The 20942-nt window shown below is 43.0% G+C and overlaps 1 protein-coding gene across 1 annotated transcript in view; it reads left to right on the top strand.

The window, feature by feature from the left end:
• Window positions 1–627: 627 nt before the first annotated feature.
• LOC118388088 (transmembrane protein 132C-like) overlaps window positions 628–20942 on the top strand; it is a 47930-nt gene continuing 27615 nt past the window's right edge. Inside the window, exons 1-2 of the mRNA XM_035776944.2 lie at window positions 628–1108; window positions 6388–7297. Coding sequence (XP_035632837.1) covers window positions 1042–1108; window positions 6388–7297 — 977 coding nt within the window. The 5' untranslated portion in view covers window positions 628–1041. The remainder of the gene's footprint in view (window positions 1109–6387; window positions 7298–20942) is intronic.

Raw genomic sequence — 20942 nt, 5'->3', positions numbered from 1 at the left:
AACACTGAGGTAAACACTAACGGTCAAAGCACTATTTTAAAAAATGATTCAGAACGGTTCTCTTTAGAATGCTTCTTGCCTTCCAAATAATCATCAAAGAACCCTTTCTTCCAAAAACGGTTCTTAGAATGAAAAATGTTCTAGGTAGACCCTTTGCTCTACAAAGAACCCTCATCTTCCAAAAATGGATCTTTAGGTGAAAATGGTTATTGGTAGAACCCTATCTATCCATCTGCTAAGAATCCTTTTGGAACCCTTTTTTCTAAGAGTGTATATGCAATGTCCTCTGAAAAAAAGTGGGTATACATTTGTCTAGCCCCCTCTACCCCCCTGTCAATAGGCTACAAAAACAGAGTACAAAATAACAATAGACTAAAAATAGCATAGTTATTAGGTCAAATAAAATATATAGACATGTAGGCCTATAAAGTATTTCTAGGCCTTTTGTGAATTGTAGCCTATATACTAGTAGCGCAACATATTCCAAATGGGACAGCCTTTAATAAATCGTGGAGAAATCACTAGATCCCATTGACCTCTCGAGAATCGTTAATCTGACGGAATATGGGCACAGCGCTCAACCTGATTTTTACTCATTCTATATGCAGTCCAGGACAGGATATAACATATCCGCAGTCTACCCAGTGAAGTTTGCTTTTAGTTGCGTCCACAATAAACGGTGAATGTAAAAGAATACCACAACTTGGATCTTTGTTCTACAATTTGGCGATCCACAAGCGAAAGTGAATTTTACGCAGGAAAATTAGACGGAGGCAAGGTGCAGGAAGTAGCGTAATGTGGATACCCAAACTGGTGGACCTAAACAACACTTCAGTTATTACTTGGAACAGGAATTTACCGTTGCATCTGTTATCAACATAGAGTTATATATATTCATTACAGCTCTTTACTTTGTTGGGGATTGAAAAAATGTAAATTACCATAGATGTGTGTCAATTGAGAGCGGAAAGTCTGACGCTGTTCTCTTGGTACGTTGTTAGAGCGCTCCTGTAGATAATCAGGACTGTCCAACTTGCCAAGATGCTTTATTTGCCTCTCTTTTGGATATTGCCAATTGTCACAGTATTAATTTTCAAACTTCTGACAGGTAAGGATCCACTTTGCTGTGATAGATGGTGAAAATAAAATGGTTTGAGGTCAATTATTTTTTCATTTTGTCCATTCTAACTTATTTTGATTGATCAACAGATAAAAAACACAGCTTGACAGTTGGAAACACATTTAAAGGAATAGCTTATTTTATTACAGTAGGTCCATACATTGATGTAAACTAGAGATATTCATTTATTGAATAATGGCCTTTCCTATTTACATACTACATGAAAAAAACATGCTTTTCACCTGGGGATGATCCCGAAAAAGAGCATGAATGCTATAATAAGTTAATGCTTTAAGATACCATAGGACTATGTTTGCTCGAAAGTATTCTGGCATGACTGCTGTTTATTCATTCATTCATATTTTCCCATGCATTACTGAGTTAAAGAGTCTAGTAAACTTTAAACTTCGTGAACATTATACATTTGAGATCTCCCTAAAAATATGACGACTACTGTATACCCTCTGTGATATTTGTACTAATGAAAATCACCTGAGGAATAATGGGTCAACGGACGCCTCAGGTAACACCAGGAAATAGATTCATGTTGTTCACACAGATGTAGGATCTTCATTTGATCACCCTTTTGCAGGACAACTTGTAAGACTTTTAGTGTATTTGTTGTTTAAAAAGGCTTCAGAAGTTTGTAATTTCTACTGTGAAATTTCTGACTTGATTTTCCCTCAAGAAAAATGTACCAACCCCTACAAAAATGTCCATTAATTATAATTTACATAATAATGAACATTTCCTATTGTTGCAGGATTATTTTCCTGCTGTAGCAAACTGGTTCAAATTAAGATCCTACACTAAAACCTTAGCATTTACATTTACATTTGAGTAATTTAGCAGATTGTAATCAGTGTGCTTGAACCTCCTTGTGTGGACAGTACCACTCTTTCACCCAGCAGTCCAGCAATTAAGGGGTGGTGCAGGTACAGTCACATGTGGTGGGGGCAGTTGCAGACATGATTTGTTCATTAGACATGTGTGTGTTTTGGGGGCAGTTTGGCCAAGTGATGTGATGCTAGAGTGGAAATCATCATCAAAGAAAGAGGCTGGATGTCAGGAAACAGCCACTGTGTTTGTTTGGAGATAACCTGTCCTGCATTATAGAAGATCAGGCCAAGCTGTCTGTCTTCTGTTGATAACCATTTCAGACTGCTGTTTGGTGTGTGTCTGTGTGTGACTGTGCCTTCTCATTCCTCTACTTGTGCAGGTGTAGCCTGTAGAGAGATTAGAAAGTCAAGAAGATTTAATATTTGCTTTGTGCACAATTTCACCTTTTGACCCTCCACAAACATGTTTTTTCATTGAAAATTAATATGTGATTTTAATTGACCCTCTCCGTGAGAGAAAGGTCACATAGGTTGAGCCATGAAGGGCAGTGCTACCCTTCCATTTCCCCAATACTAATTGGCTAGCAATTTCTTACTCCCTTCTAACGAAATACTAATGGTTTCTCATATAATATTCTGCATGGCTGATCAGTGTGATCAGTTGTACATGAGGGTGTTTGGCCTCCCTGTGGAACTGTATCATTATGTTCTTGTTGTCTAAAGTCAACTCATTGAGAACAGAACAACACATTCAGGTGTTTGAGGCTTGACTTGCAGAACGCCTTTTGACAAATGACTTCAAAGATGCACGGCATGTCCAGATTCACCTTCAATTTCCTCCGTTGCACTTTAACGATGGCGGCCGTGTGGGCTTCGGAAGAGGAAGCTGGTGGGTCTGTCAGCGAGAGAAAGGTTAAGTGTCTGCCGGATGCTTCTGCATACCAGGGTTCTGACACATTGTTTCTTGTACAGACAGGCAGTCATCCAACAGAGCCTCACAGTGCTGGTCGCTCGTTTTCTCAGATACATGAAGAGATAGCTACAGTATCTTCTGGCATGGCAGAAGTGGGAGGGTTTCTATTGAGATATACACTGAGTATACAAAACATTAGGAATACCTTCCTAATATTGCCCTCTTTTGTCCTCAGAACAACCTCAATTTGTTGGGGCATGGATTCTATAAAGTGTCAAAAGCGTTCCACAGGGATGCTGGCCAATGTTTACTCCAACGCTTCCCACAGTTGTGTCAAGTTGGCTGGATGTCCTTTGGGTGGTGGATCATTTTTTATGCACACAGGAAACTGTTGAGCGGGAAAAACCTGTCAGTGTTGCAGTTCTTGACACAAACCGGTGCACTTGGCACCTTCTACCGTACCCTGTTCAAAGTCACTTAAATATTTTGTCTTGCCCATTCAGCCTCTGAATGGCACTCATACACAATATAATTGAACAGAATAGAATAAAACATTATTGTCCATCCAGGATAGCCACTTTACATTTAAAGGATCACATACATTCTCACATCACACACATTTAAACCAGTCAGTCCATCATACTGCATACACTAAAAACATAGAGGACATTGATACATTCACTCACAACTGACCGCTGCCCCAACTACACTGGATAGATCAAATTGACCAATACAAAAAAAATGTAAACATAAAATAATTTATCTTTCGTCTATCGGTGTTTTCATAATTTTCATAAAGAGTATGACATTGTTTCCGCACGTAGCATTGAATACAAGGGAAGCCAGAGAGCATTTGGCCTCCCCCAAAAAAACATGCATAAAATAATAGCCAATCAGCATTGAGCTAAGCTGAGTGAGCTCAACTGTGAATGGTCCTGGCGCACCAAATAAAAGTGTCAACGGAAGCCAGTTTGGATTTGGCTTCACTCCTATCACATGTAAATTAGTAACTTATAGAAACAACTTGAATTGTTGCATCTTGTTATGTTGTTGTTCTCTGGTGGCTAGCTAGCTAAAATTGTCCCTTTCCTAAATTAGCCATGGATTGAGATATGGATTTGGACTTGTGGTTTTACTTAATTCTCCATACTGGCCATTGGACTGAGAGGATGGATGTAATATATGTAGTATATCAATGTAGTAGGCTAATATTAACTAGCTAACACTGCCCATGAAAGGAAGTTAGGCTAGCGAGCAAGCATTTTAGCCAGGTAGCCTAGGACAACAAAAAATAAAAGCATGTACTGTATGACACATGAGTGACTATGAGTCATAGACCATTTTGCCCCGTAGCACTCACTTCTGTCATCATGAAGTGCTTTGAGAGATTAGTCAAGGATCATATCACCTCTACTCTACCTAATACCCTAGACCCACTCCAATTTGCTTACCGCCCCAATAGGTCCACAGACGACCAATCGCCATCACACTGAACACTACCTTATCCCATCTGGACAAGAGGTATACCTTTGTAAAAATGCTGTTCATTAACTACAGCTCAGCATTTAACACCATAGTACCCTCCAAACTCGTTACTAAGCTCGAGACCCTAGTCTCGACCCCACCCTGTGCAACTGGGTCCTGGACTTTCTGACGGGCCGCCCCCAGGTGGTGAGGGTAGGAAACATCTCCAACCCGCTGATCCTAAACACTGCGGCCCCACAAGGGTCCTTGGAGTGTGGTGTCAGGAAAATAACCTCTCAACGTCAACAAAACAAAGGAGATGATCGTGGACTTCAGGAAACAGCAGAGGGAGCATCCCCCCATCCACATCAACGGGACAGTAGTGGAGAAGGTGGAAAGTTTTACATTCCTCGGCGTACACATCACGGACAAACTGAAATGGTCCACGCACACAGACAGCGTGCATCTTCCACCTCAGGAGGCTGAAAAAATGTGACTTGTCACCTAAAACAGTCACACACTTTTACAGATGCAAAATAGAGAGCATCCTGTCAGGCTGTATCCCCGCCAGGTACGGATTTGGGGATGCTGTCACATATTTGTTCACGTTCGTCTTTAAAATCGACAGTGTCAAATCTTCCATTAAAGCAGTTAAGGTCGTTTACAGTCAGCAATTGTATTGTTCTCTCTTTTACTCTCTCTTCCCATTATTGCATTAAGCCCTTCCCAAGCTCATCTTAGATTGTCTGTACACAATCCATGTCTCAATTGTCTTAAGGCTCAAATGTCCTTCTTTAACCTGTCTTCTCCCCTTCATCTACACTGATTGAAGTGGATTTGACATCGATAAGGGATCATAGCATTCACCTGGATTCACCTGGTCAGTCTATGTCATGGAAAGAGCAAGTGGTCCTAATGTTTTGTACACTCAGTGTATAATAAGGCTGTGTATCCCATGGGCTTTCATACTGTATGTGCATTATTGAAAGCAGGATATGTATTGTGTACATCCAAAGCGTTTAAGGGTCCAACTCCTGCTGGAGCATATATTTGTCACAACATTGTCCACCAGGTTGGATGTTATACAGTTGTTGCATGTTATGTTATGTATTTGAACAACTGTTGCCATTCTCTTCTTCAACAGTATGTATTTTGTAATTACCGTGTAATGTAGCTACCCTGTAGTTTTCTGAAGACACTGTGCAATGTAGGGCTCAGACAAGGTACAATAGCCTGTGTATTATAACAGGATTACACACATATCCAGTGAAGTTGTGGCAGAAAAATACTTCCTACATACATTTGTTTCATACATTGCCTTGATATTGTAGTGCTCTGCTGTTAAGCTGCAAACCTGTTCTCGTTGATGTTTACAATGAAAGGGATTGTGCTGGATTGGTTGGATTTGTCTTTTCCACATGCACCGAACTCAACTGGTGTAGACTTTACTGTGAAATGCTCGTTTACGAGCCCTTCCCAACAATGCAGATTTTAATCAAATAAAATACTCGTAAGTTAAGCTATATACAGGGAGTGCCAGTACAATGTGCAGAGGTACAAGGTATTTTAGGTAAATATGTATATGAAGGCATGGTAAAGTGACTAGGCATCAGGATAGGTAATAATAAGAGTAAATAAAGAACAGAGTAGCAGCAGCAAATTATGTGTTTGTGGAATGTGTATGTATGTGTGTATGTGTTGTGTGTGTTATGTGTGGCTGTGTCATGATGGACTGTATAGTGAGGCAGGAGGGCATTGGGCTAGCTAGGACTTTCAGTGTGATAAGTGACTGGTGTAAATATTGGTTTTCAGCAAACCTTCCCTGAAAAGCTTGGTAATCTCTTCTAGGATTCCGCTGAATTCACTGAATAAACACGGGTCACTGTGCATTAGAATTGCTTTTTATATCCACCATTATTCAATTTTTAAACCAAATGTTCAGAAAATCCATTCTATAATAATGCTACTATATACTTTAAACAGACATACATTTGCTATGTGCTTTCTTTTTGCTCTATGCTAACAGCTGTATTTCATATCTCATCCTCTAGGTGTGCACTGCCAGGAACTGTTCAAGGACACCAAGAACCAAGCTCCCTTCCCTGTCTACCCCTCAGTTGGCTACCAGATCCTCAACGCAGACCACCTGCTGTTGAGGGACTACAGCCAGGAGCTGCTGGGGAACTCCAGCCTGCAAGCCCAGAGGCAGGCCTTCCTCATTACCAACCCTGGGGCGGGCCTCCTGCAGCCGGCCGTCAATGTCACCTTCGGCTCCCTGTCTGTGGAGAGACCCATCGGCCCAGAGCTGCTCCTTGGCAGTCGCAGGATCCTCCCTGTCATCCTGGCACGCCAGGTCCTCTCCTCTGCCCCCATTATCAGGATCCTCTTTCACATGCCCAGTATGGCCAATGGAGGTGACGTTGGAGGGGGCAGGGCTGGGGAGGGGGTGGAGGTGGGTAGTGGTGGGAGGAAGGGAACGGAGGAGGTGGCCCACTGTGTGACGGCGTATGCCTTCTGTGAGACGCAGGAGGTGCGGGGGGCATGCCTGCTGTCGCCAGGGGGTTTCTGTGTTGCCCAGTTGAAGCCCGACCCGGCCTGGTTCAGCCCCACCAGCCGCTCCTCCAGCTCCAACAGCAGGGATAGACAGGGAGAGGTGCAGGGTATCCCCGTGGAGATCTACTTCCAGAGCCGACGGGACTGGACAGACCAGTGTGTTCCCCAGGACAGCCTGCAGCATGTGGGGGTGGGGAGGGGCGGCCCAGTGGGGTCTGGTATACCCATGAGGAGAGTAGGGAGTGTCAACATCCTAAAGGCACCATCTGGAAGCCCTACGTTCCTGCGTCTGAGGTTAGGGGGAGCCGTGGTGGTCCAGACCTCATCCAAACCACTGAGGACCACCGACATGGCCACCTTCTATGTGTTCCTGTCCAGTGTGTCTGCTGTGGAGAGCTTCACTCTTAGGTAAGAGTAGGGCTGCACGATATGGGAAAAAATAGAATTGTGTTTTTTTTTAGCAAATATTGCAATTGCGATTTGACTTGCGATTTAGATCAAAACATATGGTTGAACAGTTGAAATAATAGAAATAGAATGATTTATATTAAAAAGCTAAAGTTAAAGCAGCATCGTTCTCATTTGGAACAATCTGTTGACTGCAATTGATCGAACAGAACAGCATGCAAACTTATAGTCGATCTAACAGTGAGAGGTAACTCCAGGGTTTGAGTGATGGGACAGAGCTTGGTATGTGTGGGATGCAGCCACAAGAGGAGAAAAAAACAGAGTAAACTATAAATACTGACATTACACGCAGCGTTTGAAAATATTGCATGCGATATGAAAATGTCAAAATATAGCATGCGATATGAATCTCTTGCGATTTGCATATTGCACATGTCAATATTGCAATTTCTATGTGAATTCAATTAATTGTACAGCCCTAGGTAAGATCACTGCTTGGATATACTGTCTGTTCAGTCCATAGCTAGAATATCCAGGTCACAATCAGAAAGTCTGATACATTAGCTGTGAAGTTTGCACATAATGGTGTTGATATAACCTTTTACTTTGTCTATATATTCTATTGTAAAGTTTTGTGTTGTCTAAACGTGCTGAACATATTCTGCATGCACTGATACACTCTAACTCACTAATGGATCCATTCTACATCCTATTTGCTTAATGTAAATTTATATGTTGTGGTCGTACTAATGCAAGTCTTACTGTGCCTTTTCTGTTACCTTGACGCATGCTACCATAATGTGCTGGCCCCTGGCTCAAAACATAAATCCATAAATAATAGAAAATTAAGAAATAGGATTTATGTATGGATTATGAAAACATTCTCAGAACACATAGCAAATGTTAACCTCTTTTCCTGTTTGTGTATATGAGGACAAAATAATATTGTGTGTAGTCAGAAATTAGAGACAGAATGTTTTTTATTGCCATTTTAGGCCTTGTGTAAAAAGTCTATCACCATGATGAATAAGAAGGGCTCTTCTCAAAGGATAAGTTCCATGCATTTAAATTGTAACTTAAGGCCACTTGAATGGCGCCAGGGCGTGTCACCAAGGCCATGCTGTGGGACGGTTGAACGCTGGTGTGGCTGGAAGTCGTCTTGTTGTTCCGCTCCCTACACAGATTACAGACTTGTCGTGTGCCAGTCCCAGTCTACTTCACTCCCGACTGGAAGAAGTTCTGAAGGCAGTCTTCCATAGACAGGGAAATAATTGGGTAATGGATTCGGCAGCCTTCATATCTTAACATCCCATTAACGTTTGAAAAGGGATCTCTGAATTTTTTTAGTTCATAAATAATGCATACATTTAATGGAGCAAGAAAACAAATAACTAACAACTGCCTGACTCCTTATGGTGAAAATTAACTTATTACGCAGGCAGCTTTATCGCGCCAAACACACAATTCAGTCTGTTTTGCAAAAGCTCTACTGGTTGCCTTGGATGCACATCACAGAGCAGAATAAAGTTGCTTTTATTGGAATGTTTTAGATCAGTATACCTTAAAGTAATTTCAATCAGGGGGAAGTTTGCATTTTCCACTCTTCCACTCGTTTTGTTTGAAGAAACAGCAGAAAAGCTTCTGATACGTTGATATCTCAAAGTGTAGGGGACAAAGTAGCACACCCATTTTCTCAGATAACATAGAAGATAAAATGACATAGTGAAGTCAGCACGTTCCATAATGCAAAGGACGAGCTCCTAGCAACAAAACAAACTCCCAGTCTGGCCATGTTTCGCCTAGTTTTAAGAAGTGGTTTTGAGCAATGTAAGTCAAGAAAAGGACCTATAAGTGTTTGTTTTTTTCGGTTGTAGAGTTGTGTTTAGTTGTTTAAGGTTCCAAATGTATGTCATTTTGTTAAGCCTTCTAGGAGCGGTTTCTCAGACACAGATGAAGCTTAATCCTAGACTAAATTGCACTTTTAAACTGGACTAACTGAAATGCCATTTCTCAGACATGGTTTAAAATAGTGTCAGACTTGGACTAGTCTAGATTTTTTAAAATCTGATTTCCAGAAGGACGTTTAGAGTTCATCTAGATCTAAGTGAAGGCTTAAATTAAACCTGGCCTAGAGGCAGGTTTAACTTCTGATTAATGGATGTTGGCCCCAAGGTTGACCTTGGCAATGGAGGAAAATGGATTACCTGGACTAAAATCTATTTCTGTGACCATTTCCATATGTACAAAGACAATTCTTGAGCCAAGGCTTTATCTAAGTCTCTTTGGGGAAGGTCCATCCCTCCTTCCCTACAAGTATTGATCCCCTTGTTGAAACAGGAGATTTGTGTGGTGCAAATGAACATAATGCATAATCGTCCACAAAGTCTGCAAGCTATATGTGAACTGAATGACAATTATACCAAGTTCCCTGATGCTGCTGCCTGAGCCAACTACAAGGTAGAGTTCTATGAATATGGGAACTTCCATGGAGTCATTGGTTGTATAGATGGATGTCATATTCCCATCAAGTTTCTCTCTACAGCAGATGCTGAGGAGTACAGGAATTGCAAAAACTGGTTCTCAATAAATGTAAAAAGTGTGTGCAGTTCTCCAACATTGGTGCATTTTGGAAAGGTGCAACTCATGACTCAAGGATTCCTCTTTGTATGCTCAGCTTGAAGGTGGACAACATAGTGGAATCTTACTTGGTGACAGTGGGTATGCACAGTCCAACTTCTTGTTCACTCCCTATCTTCATGCAATAGGACCTGAGCAACAATGGTACAACCAAGCTCATATCCGCACCAGAGGTATATTGGAGCACATGCTTGGTGTATGGAAGAGTAATGTCCTGTGTAAGAAGCACATTACGCTTTTAACCAAGATGATGCTGCATTGTAATAATTGCAACAGCAGTGCTTCACAATTACCTCAAACAGCATGGCTGCCTAGATCCTTGCATTGAAGATGAGGATGACCCAGATGTTCCAATGTTTGAGGCAGACAATGACAGAAATGGACGAGCCTGCAGAGATTCTTTTGCTATGCAGCACTTCTCACAACAAAGATAGCTCAGGTGATTGAAGCAAACCGTAGACATGGATTGGTAACAAAAAGGTTTTTAATTCACAAATGGAAATATCGGGACCCCGAACTGGTGCTGGTTTGAGAAGAACATTGGTACTGCTGCTGCTTCCTGTTTCTCTCCTCCTTCATAACCAACACAACATGAAGGATTAGCATCTTCATATCATGCTCTTCTTTTAAATACATTAGTTTGTGCTCATGAAATTCCATGGTCAGTTTGTCATGCATTCTCACACAATCTTCCCTCCTGGCTGCTGCAGATGTAGTAGGCTGACCTTCATCCTGCATTATCTCCTCTAAGCTATGGTGATAATCTGCCTCTAGAAAATGATTGCATTGCTGCATTAGAGAACATTATTTCTTCAAGAGTTGAGTTCATTACATAATTCTTATTATGTGAGTGCAAGAGATAACTGACACATTACATGTTCCCTGGAGTCCGGGGATTGCACATGTTGAATGAATGTGTCCTACCAAATGAGGATTGGAACAGTCCCCCATCTGAACTGTCCAAATTGTCATCATCGAGGATACCTTCCAGGGGTTGCTGGCTCAACATTTCCCCCAGCTCATCTGTCTCTGGGCCTCCTGGGAGTCCATCACCAGTCTTGAAATGCTCCCTATGAGCAGTGGTACAAGATACCTTAATAGAAAATCACTCAAGTAAAAGTGAAAGTCACACACTAAAATACTACTTGAGTAAAAGTCTAAAAGTATTCGGTTTTAAATATACTTAAGTATCAAAAGTAAGTGGTATTGCTAAAATATACTTAAGTATCAAAGTAAAAGTACAATAATTTCAAATTCCTTATAGCAGGTATTCCCAAACAGGGGTACGCACAATGCCGTCGGGGTAAGCCAAATAAAAATGTGATCCACATTAAAAATATATATATATTTAAAAAATGTTACTTAAAAAATTAAAAATGAACGTCCTTCACATTTTCTAACTGTCCATTTAGTAAGGCCCGCATCCATAGAGACACACGTCAGCTCTACTTTCAAAAATGTAACCCTCAGTTACAAGATCCCCCCACAGTTCCCCAATAGCTGTCCCTCAACCATTCGACCCCCCCCCCGGAAAAAAATACAATGAATTCCATTCCCCACCCCCAAGAACCCCCCAATGCACCAACAACCAAGAGAATGAACTAAAGAGAAAAAAGGAAAAGACAAGAAAACAGCTAACAACAATGCAAAAAAAGGACAAGGACAACTGAAATCATAACAGCAATGCCAACTTTAAATGTTTGTGTGCATATCTGGCACTATTACATGTATGTGCGTGTTCTTGTATGCGTTTATTTGAATGAGAGTGTGTGTATATGCATGTGTACAAACACCTGCACGGCATCAGCCTCAGGCAAACCGACATTCGTTGTAAAAACACTGCCACTTAGTGTCATTCAAATGTACTTTTATTTTTTTTTCTCCTTTATCTTTTGACCATCAATCTCTCTCTCACACATCAACTCCACTCCCACTTGTCTCCAATTCCACATACCAACCCTCAGCTTCCCTCAGCCCATCCCATCTATCTCTGCTGGCCACCCACTTCGTGTTTCTACGCAACATATATCTTTCAACTATGCTATGATGTTTAATGTATCTACAGATTGTGTGTTGAAGATAAATAATTTTACTAGGAGTATTAGTATATTAGTAATTGACTGACCCGGTCTCTCCAGATCTCCAAACAGTACTATTTCTAGGGTCAATTTTAGATCAATGCTATGAATTCTCAGCCATTCCTGAACCTGAGACCAGAAACAGGCTACCTGACGGCAATACCAAAATAAATGGACTATTGATTCTGTATCCTCACAACAAAATCTGCAGAGCTTCAATGATTTTATGCCTCAAATATTCAACATTTTGGTGGTGGCAAGAATTCTATATAATCATTTTAACTGAAAAGCACAAAGTCTTGAATCTTGTGTTGTTTTATATATCAACTCATACACCCTGTACCATGGAATCGGTACATCAAAAATCTCTTCCAGACTATTTTGCAATCTGTATGTCACAGTTGTCAACATCCTGGTCCTCAAATGAAACTGGTATACTTTCCTATTTATGCTATTTCTATTCCTCCGGCAGTCTTGACCCTTTACATTGGGCAGACAGACCAGTTCCCTACCTCCTCCCGTTGCCACCCGCCTCCTCCATTTCTGGGGCAATGCTGTAATCAATCGGTTGTACTCTTGGATTGAGCAGACCTTCCCGTACCATTCTGATAACTCCATGAATATTGTAAATTGTAACTACCATTACAATTAAAATATTATTTAAGAACAAAATACCCTTTTCAAAAATCTTTCCCATAAATACAGCTATTTTATCAACCAGCACATTTGAGTTCAGCCATCATATTTGTTGTAATATTTGTTGGATATTTTTACTGGACAGCTTTGTGACATCAAATGGACATTGGTGGTCAAGATGTGTTGGTATCTGTACTGATGGCGCAAAAGCCATGACAGGAAGACATTGTGGAGTGGTAACACGCATGCAAGCAGTTGGGTACACTGCAGCATCCACCGAGAGGCTCCTGCTGCCAAGGGAATGCCTGATATCTTGAAAGACGTTTTGGACACTACTGTGAAAATGGTTAACTTTGTTAAAGCAAGGTCCCTGAACTCTCGTGTATTTTCTGCACTATCCAATGATATGGGCAGCGACCATGTAACACTTTTACAACATACAGAAGTGCGCTGGTTATCAAGGGGCAAAGTATTGACAAAAAAATGTTTATTGAGAGATGAGCTTAAAGTTCTTTACTGACCATAATTTTCACTTGTCTGACTGCTTGCAATATAACGAGTTTCTCACACGAGTGGCCTATCTGGGTGATGTTTTTGCTTGCCTGAGTGATCTGAATCTAGGATTACAGGGACTCTCCACAACTATATTCAATGTGTGGGATAAAATTGAGGCTATGATTAAACATTTGGAGCTGTTCTCTGTCTGCATTAACAAGGACACCACCAGGTCTTTCCATCATTGTATGATTGTTTGTGTGCAAAAGAACTCAAGCTTACGGACAATGTCAAATATGATATAGTGAAGCACCTGAGTGAGCTGGGTGTGCATTTACACGGAGACTTTCCCAAAACGGACCACACAAACATCTGGATTCGTTATCCCTTTCATGCCCGGCCTCCAGTCCGCTTACCGATATCTGAACAAGCAGTTCTGTGAAAATGGAATTGAATCAGAAGCCACTACCAGATTTCTGGATATGGCTGCGCTGCGCTCAGAGTATTCTGCCTTGGCAAATCGCTCTGTTAAGACACTGATGCCTTTTGCAACCACGGACCTATTTGAGAGTGGAACCAGACGGCATCATTTTCTTTATTTTTTTTTATTTACTGATGGCCACGGGCACACTCCAACACTCAGACGTCTTTACAAATGAAGCATGTGTGTTTAGTGAGTCCACCAGATCAGAGCCAGTAGGGAAGACCAGGGATGTTCTCCTGATAAGTGCATGAATTGGGGCTCCCAAGTGGCGCAGGGGTCTAAGGCACTGCATCTCAGCGCTGGAGGTGTCACTAAAGACACCCTGGTTTGAATCCAGGCTGTATCACAACTGGCTGTGATTGGGACAGTATCTTACCTGAAGTTGTATTTCTGTTGATGAATCATGCTGTTATAATTGGGTGGTTTGACACAATTTGTTTCAAGAGGGTTTTTTCAGTTAGTGGTTAAAACATATACCTTTATGATTCTGGGAGTCAATTACCTTATGTCAATCCATGGAAATGTGATAATGAGTTTGCCGTTTTTGAAGAGAATAAATGAAGTTAATTCTACCAAACACAAGGAGCGCGCATGACAAGGACAGCTGGAGTGCACCTGATTGGTAGGGCTGTGCATGAATATTAATTGAAAATTGTGAAAAACATCTCCTACTACATTCCCGTTACATAGGTCCCCCCTCTCATCAATCTACACACAATACCCCATAATGACAAAGCAAATTAAATGGAAATATCACATTTATACATAAGTATTCAGAACGTTTACTCAGTACTTTATTGAAGCACCTTTGGCAGCGATTACTGCCTTGAGTCTTCTTGGGTATGACGCTACAAGCTTGGCACACCTGTTTTGGGGAGTTTCCCCCATTCTTCTCTGCAGATTTCTCAAGCTCTGTCAGGTTGGATGGGGAGCGTCGCGGCACAGCTATTTTCAGGTCTCTCCAGAGATGTTTGATTGGGTTCAAGTCCTGGCTCTGGCTGGGGCACTCAAGGACATTCAGAGACTTGTCCTGAAGCCACTCCTGTGTTGTCTTGGCTGTGTGCTTAGTCTCATTGTCCTGTTGGAAGGAGAACATTCGCCCCAGTCTGAGGTCCTGAGCGCTCTGGAGCAGGTTTTCATCAAGGATCTCTCTGTACATTGCTCCGTTCATCTTGCCCTAGATCCTGACTTGTCTCCCAGTGCCTGACGCTGAAAAACATCCCCACAGCATGATGCTGCCACCACCATACTTCACCGTAGGGATGTTGCCAGGCTTCCTCTAGACGTGACACTTGGTATTCTTGGTTTCATCAGACCTGAAAATCTTGTATCTCATGGTCTGAAAGTCTTTAGGTGCATTTTGGCAAACTCCAAGCTGGCTGTCATGTGCCTTTTACTGAGGAGTGGCTTCCATCTGGCCACTCTACTGTAAATGCCTGATTGGTGCAGTGCTGCAGAGATGGTTGTCCTTCTGGATGGTTCTCCCATCGCCACAGAGGAACTCTGGAGCTCTGTCAGAGTGACCATGGGTTCTTGGTCGCCTCTCTGACCAAGGCCCTTCTCCCCCGATTGCTCAGTTTGGCCGGGCAGCCAATTCTAGGAAAAGTCATGTTGGTTCCAGTCTTCTTCCATTTAAGAATGATGGAGGCCACTGTGTTCTTTAGGACCTTTAAAGCTGAAGAAATGTTTTAGTACACTTCCACAGATCTGTACCTTAACCTCACTAGGGGACGTGGGTAGCGTCCCACCTGGCCAACATCCAGTGAAATTGCAGAGCGCCAAATTAAAAAACAGAAATACTCATTATAAAAATTCATAAAACATACAAGTGTTGTACATCGGTTTAAAGACTAACTTCTTGTTAATCCAACCATTTCAAAAAGGCTTTACGGAGAAAGCATACCATGCGATTATCTGAGAACAGCGCCCAGCAGACAAATCATTACAAACAGTTACCAGCCAAGTAGAGGAGTTACACAAGTCAGAAATAACAATACAATTAATCACTTACCTTTGATGATCTTCTTATGGTTGCACTCACAAGACTCCCATTTACTCAATAAATGTTTGTTTTGTTCGATAAATTTCCTCTTTATATCCAAAAGCCTCTGTTTTGTTTGTGCGTTTTGTTCAGTAATCCATAGGCTCAAATGCAGTCACAACAGGCAGATGAAAAATCCAATTAATATCCGCAAAGTTCGTAGAAACATGTCAAACTATGTTTATAATCAATCCTCAGGTTGTTTTTAGCCTAAATAATCAATAATATTTCAACTGGGCAATAATCAATATAAAAGGTAAACAAAAAAGGCTCGCTCTCAGTCGTGCACATGAAAAATCTATGGGATACTGTAGGGTCCAGTCATTTAGAGTGGTCTTACTCCCTCATTTTTCAGCATACATGCCTGAAACAATTTCTAAAGACAGTTGACATCTAGTGGAAGCCATAGGAAGTGCAATTTGAGTCTTAAATCAATTGATACTGTAATGGCGTTCATTAGGAAACTACAAACATGCAAAAAATCCCACTTCCTGGATGGATTTGTCTCAGGTTTTTGCCTGCCAAATAAGTTCTGTTATACTCACAGACATTATTTTACAAGATTTGGACACTTTAGAGTGTTGTCTATCCAGATCTACCAATTATATGCATTCCTAGCTCTTGGGCCTGAGTAGCAGGCAGTTTACTTTGGGCACGCTTTTCATCCAGAGGTGAAAATACCCTAGTTAACACAATCCTGTCTCAGAGCTCTACGGACAATTCCTTCGACCTCATGGCTTTGTTTTTGCTCTGACATGCACTGTCAATTGTGGGACCTTATACAGACAGGGGCGTGCCTTTCCAAAACATTTCCAATCAATTGAATTTACAACAGATGGACTCCAATCAAGTTGTAGAAACATCTCAAGAATGATCAATTGAAACAGGATGCACCTGAGCTCAATTTCAAGTCTCATAGCAAAGGGTTCAAATAGTTATGTAAATAAGGTATTTCTGTTTTTTAATTTCTATACATTTGCAAAATTATATAAACCTGTTTTATCTTTGTCGTTATGGGGTATTGTGTGTAGATTGATGAGGAAAAACATTAATTTAATACATTTTTGAATAAGGCTGTAACGTATTAAAATGTGGAAGAAGTTGAGGGGTCTGAATACTTTCCAAATGCACTGTAAATACACCTTATGGAACAGTGGGGACTGTGAAGAGACACACACACAGGTACAGACACACACATACACACATTGTAATATTGTTGTACGGTGGAATTCTACATGTTTGTATTGTAGATATTTGGTGGTGTATGATGTGATACTGTTCTTTTTATGTGTGATGTAAGTGCGTTAATGTGTTTGGACCACAGGAAGAGTAACTGCTGCCTTGGCAGTAGCTAATGGGGACCCCTAATAAATAACTAAAAATATACAAAACTGACCTGGACTAGCATTGAGGAGACTTTGGTGAAAGACTCTTAAACTCTCATGGCCTTGATATTATATTTATTTGAGAGAATAATCTCTATGCCCCCTGAACTTCCCAAATTCATTGACCCACTACAGATGCTTTTAGGCCTCTGTGCTTGAGGCCCATTGTAAATCATAGCCCCATACTGAGATTTAGAAAGGGGAGGGACTGAGCCCGTGTTTAAGGCCATGTGCAGGCTGGCCCGGCCTGGCCTGGCTTGGTTTGGCTCAGAGATGAGTGATTCTTCCTGGGGGAAAATCCATGCTCTACTTCACTCCTCCAGGCCCAATATTGAGTACAAACCCCCAGGTTTATGGCAGATAATCCCTGTCCTGATTGAAAATGACTCGAGAGGTTAACCCTTTGGTTGAGAGATGATCTGACCATGGCTCCATTACTGCCTCCTGGACTTTAATGTGAGTTTGTGTGTGTGCGTGCGGCCATATGTGAGTGAGTGTGTGCATGTGTGTTTGACGGGGGTCCCAGTCCCACAGTCATTGGAACAAGGCTCTCAATTACACTAAGCATCTTTGCTGCTCTACCTCAGAGCCAGAGCTCTGTCCAAAATGGCCATCCCTGTCAGTCTTTCTTTCTATGAAAACTCCCACTGTACAATATCAGCATATACAGCATATATCAGCATATAATATTACACTTAAAATTACTTGTGGGGAGTAAAAATGGGACTGTTGCATGGCTGTTCATTTTACACAAGTAATTTCATTTGCACCACAGTATTGCGGGTAATTTAAGGACATTTCAGGCAGCCCTGTCTTTTGCCTGAACAAATGTGATTGGTTGGTCCAAACAAATGAATACTTTGTCAAATTCAGGCCAGGGGATGATAACTTTGTGTATTTTGAAAAGTGGTATTTTGATGATGAGTTTGTGCTGTGCCTGAGAGGAGGTTCAGGAGGTCTCCGACCGGCAGTTTATTTAGCTGATAGCCTGTTGGCAGTTCCCAACTAAATATATTGTAAAGGTGTGAGATGTGAAGGTAGTAGATGAAAAGGGGAGCTGTAAAAGACTATGAATGAAATGATGATGAGTTGACTTTGAGGAAGTCACACAGACAAGTTTCTCTTCATATTACATTTACATTTACATTTAAGTCATTTAGCAGACGCTCTTATCCAGAGCGACTTACAAATTGGTGCATACACCTTATGACAACCAGTGGAACAGCCACTTGCATCTAAATCTTGTTGGGGGAGAAGGATTACCTACCCTTACTTACCCTATCCTAGGTATTCCTTGAAGAGGTGGGGTTTCAGGTGTCTCCGGAAGGTGGTGATTGACTCCGCTGTCCTGGCGTCGTGAGGGAGTTTGTTCCACCATTGGGGGCCAGAGCAGCGAACAGTTTTGACTGGGCTGAGCGGGAACTGTACTTCCTCAGTGGTAGGGAGGCGAGCAGGCCAGAGGTGGATGAACGCAGTGCCCTTGTTTGGGTGTAGGGCCTGATCAGAGCCTGGAGGTACTGAGGTGCCGTTCCCCTCACAGCTCCGTAGGCGAGCACCATGGTCTTGTAGCGGATGCGAGCTTCAACTGGAAGCCAGTGGAGAGAGCGGAGGAGCGGGGTGACGTGAGAGAACTTGGGAAGGTTGAACACCAGACGGGCTGCGGCGTTCTGGATGAGTTGTAGGGGTTTAATGGCACAGGCAGGAGCCCAGCCAACAGCGAGTTGCAGTAATCAAGACGGGAGATGACAAGTGCCTGGATTAGGACCTGCGCCGCTTCCTGTGTGAGGCAGGGTCGTACTCTGCGGATGTTGTAGAGCATGAACCTACAGGAACGGGACACCGCCTTGATGTTAGTTGAGAACGTCAGGGTGTTGTCAGGATCACGCCAAGGTTCTTAGCGCTCTGGGAGGAGGACACAATGGAGTTGTCAACCGTGATGGCGAGATCATGGAACGGGCAGTCCTTCCCCGGGAGGAAGAGGAGCTCCGTCTTGCTGAGGTTCAGCTTGAGGTGGTGATCCGTCATCCACACTGATATGTCTGCCAGACATGCAGAGATGCGATTCGCCACCTGGTCATCAGAAGGGGGAAAGGAGAAGATTAATTGTGTGTCGTCTGCATAGCAATGATAGGAGAGACCATGTGAGGTTATGACAGAGCCAAGTGACTTGGTGTATAGCGAGAATAAGAGGGCCTAGAACAGAGCCCTGGGGGACACCAGTGGTGAGAGCGCGTGGTGAGGAGACAGATTCTCGCCACGCCACCTGGTAGGAGCGACCTGTCAGGTAGGACGCAATCAAGCGTGGGCCGCGCCGGAGATGCCCAACTCGGAGAGGGTGGAGAGGAGGATCTGATGGTTCACAGTATCGAAGGCAGCCGATAGGTCTAGAAGGATGAGAGCAGAGGAGAGAGAGTTAGCTTTAGCAGTGCGGAGCGCCTCCGTGATACAGAGAAGAGCAGTCTCAGTTGAATGACTAGTCTTGAAACCTGACTGGTTTGGATCAAGAAGGTCATTCTGAGAGAGATAGCGGTAGAGCTGGCCAAGGACGGCACGCTCAAGAGTTTTGGAGAGAAAAAGAGAGAAGGGATACTGGTCTGTAGTTGTTGACATCGGAGGGATCGAGTGTAGGTTTTTTTTTCAGAAGGGGTGCAACTCTCGCTCTCTTGAAGACGGGAGGGACGTAGCCAGCGGTCAGGGATGAGTTGATGAGCGAGGTGAGGTAAGGGAGAAGGTCTCCGGAAATGGTCTGGAGAAGAGAGGAGGGGATAGGGTCAAGCGGGCAGGTTGTTGGGCGGCCGGCCGTCACAAGACGCGAGATTTCATCTGGAGAGAGAGGGGAGAAAGAGGTCAGAGCATAGGGTAGGGCAGTGTGAGCAGAACCAGCGGTGTCGTTTGACTTAGCAAACGAGGATCGGATGTCATCGACCTTCTTTTCAAAATGGTTGACGAAGTCATCTGCAGAGAGGAGGAGGGAGGGGGGAGGATTCAGGAGGGAGGAGAAGGTGGCAAAGAGCTTCCTAGGGTTAGAGGCAGATGCTTGGAACTTAGAATGGTAGAAAGTGGCTTTAGCAGCAGAGACAGAGGAGGAAAATGTAGAGAGGAGGGAGTGAAAGGATGCCAGGTCCGCAGGAGGCGAGTTTTCCTCCATTTCCGCTCGGCTGCCCGGAGCCCTGTTCTGTGAGCTCGCAATGAGTCGTCGAGCCACGGAGCGGGAGGGGAGGACCGAGCCGGCCTGGAGGATAGGGGACATAGGGAGTCAAAGGATGCAGTAAGGGAGGAGAGGAGGGTTGAGGAGGCAGAATCAGGAGATAGGTTGGAGAAAGTTTGAGCAGAGGGAAGAGAAGATAGGATGGAAGAGGAGGAGAGAGTAGCGGGGAGAGAGAGCGAAGGTTGGGACGGCGCGATACCATCCGAGTAGGGGCAGTGTGGGAAGTGTTGGATGAGAGCGAGAGGGAAAAGGATACAAGGTAGTGGTCGGAGACTTGGAGGAGTTGCAATGAGGTTAGTGGAAGAACAGCATCTAGTAAAGATGAGGTCAAGCGTATTGCCTGCCTTGTGAGTAGGGGGAAGGTGAGAGGGTGAGGTCAAAGAGGAGAGGAGTGGAAAGAAGGAGGCAGAGAGGAATGAGTCAAAGGTAGACGTGGGGAGGTTAAAGTCGCCCAGAACTGTGAGAGGTGAGCCGTCCTCAGGAAAGGAGCTTATCAAGGCATCAAGCTCATTGATGAACTCTCCAAGGGAACCTGGAGGGCGATAAATGATAAGGATGTTAAGCTTGAAAGGGCTGGTAACTGTGACAGCATGGAATTCAAAGGAGGCAATAGACAGATGGGTAAGGGGAGAAAGAAAGACCACTTGGGAGAGATGAGGATCGGTGCCACCACCCCGCTGA

The sequence above is a fragment of the Oncorhynchus keta genome, chromosome 13, assembly GCF_023373465.1.
Source record: "Oncorhynchus keta strain PuntledgeMale-10-30-2019 chromosome 13, Oket_V2, whole genome shotgun sequence".
Classification (NCBI taxonomy): domain Eukaryota; kingdom Metazoa; phylum Chordata; class Actinopteri; order Salmoniformes; family Salmonidae; genus Oncorhynchus; species Oncorhynchus keta.
The sequence above is the reverse complement of the archived record's forward strand: the minus strand, read 5'-3'. Positions and strand labels throughout refer to the sequence as shown.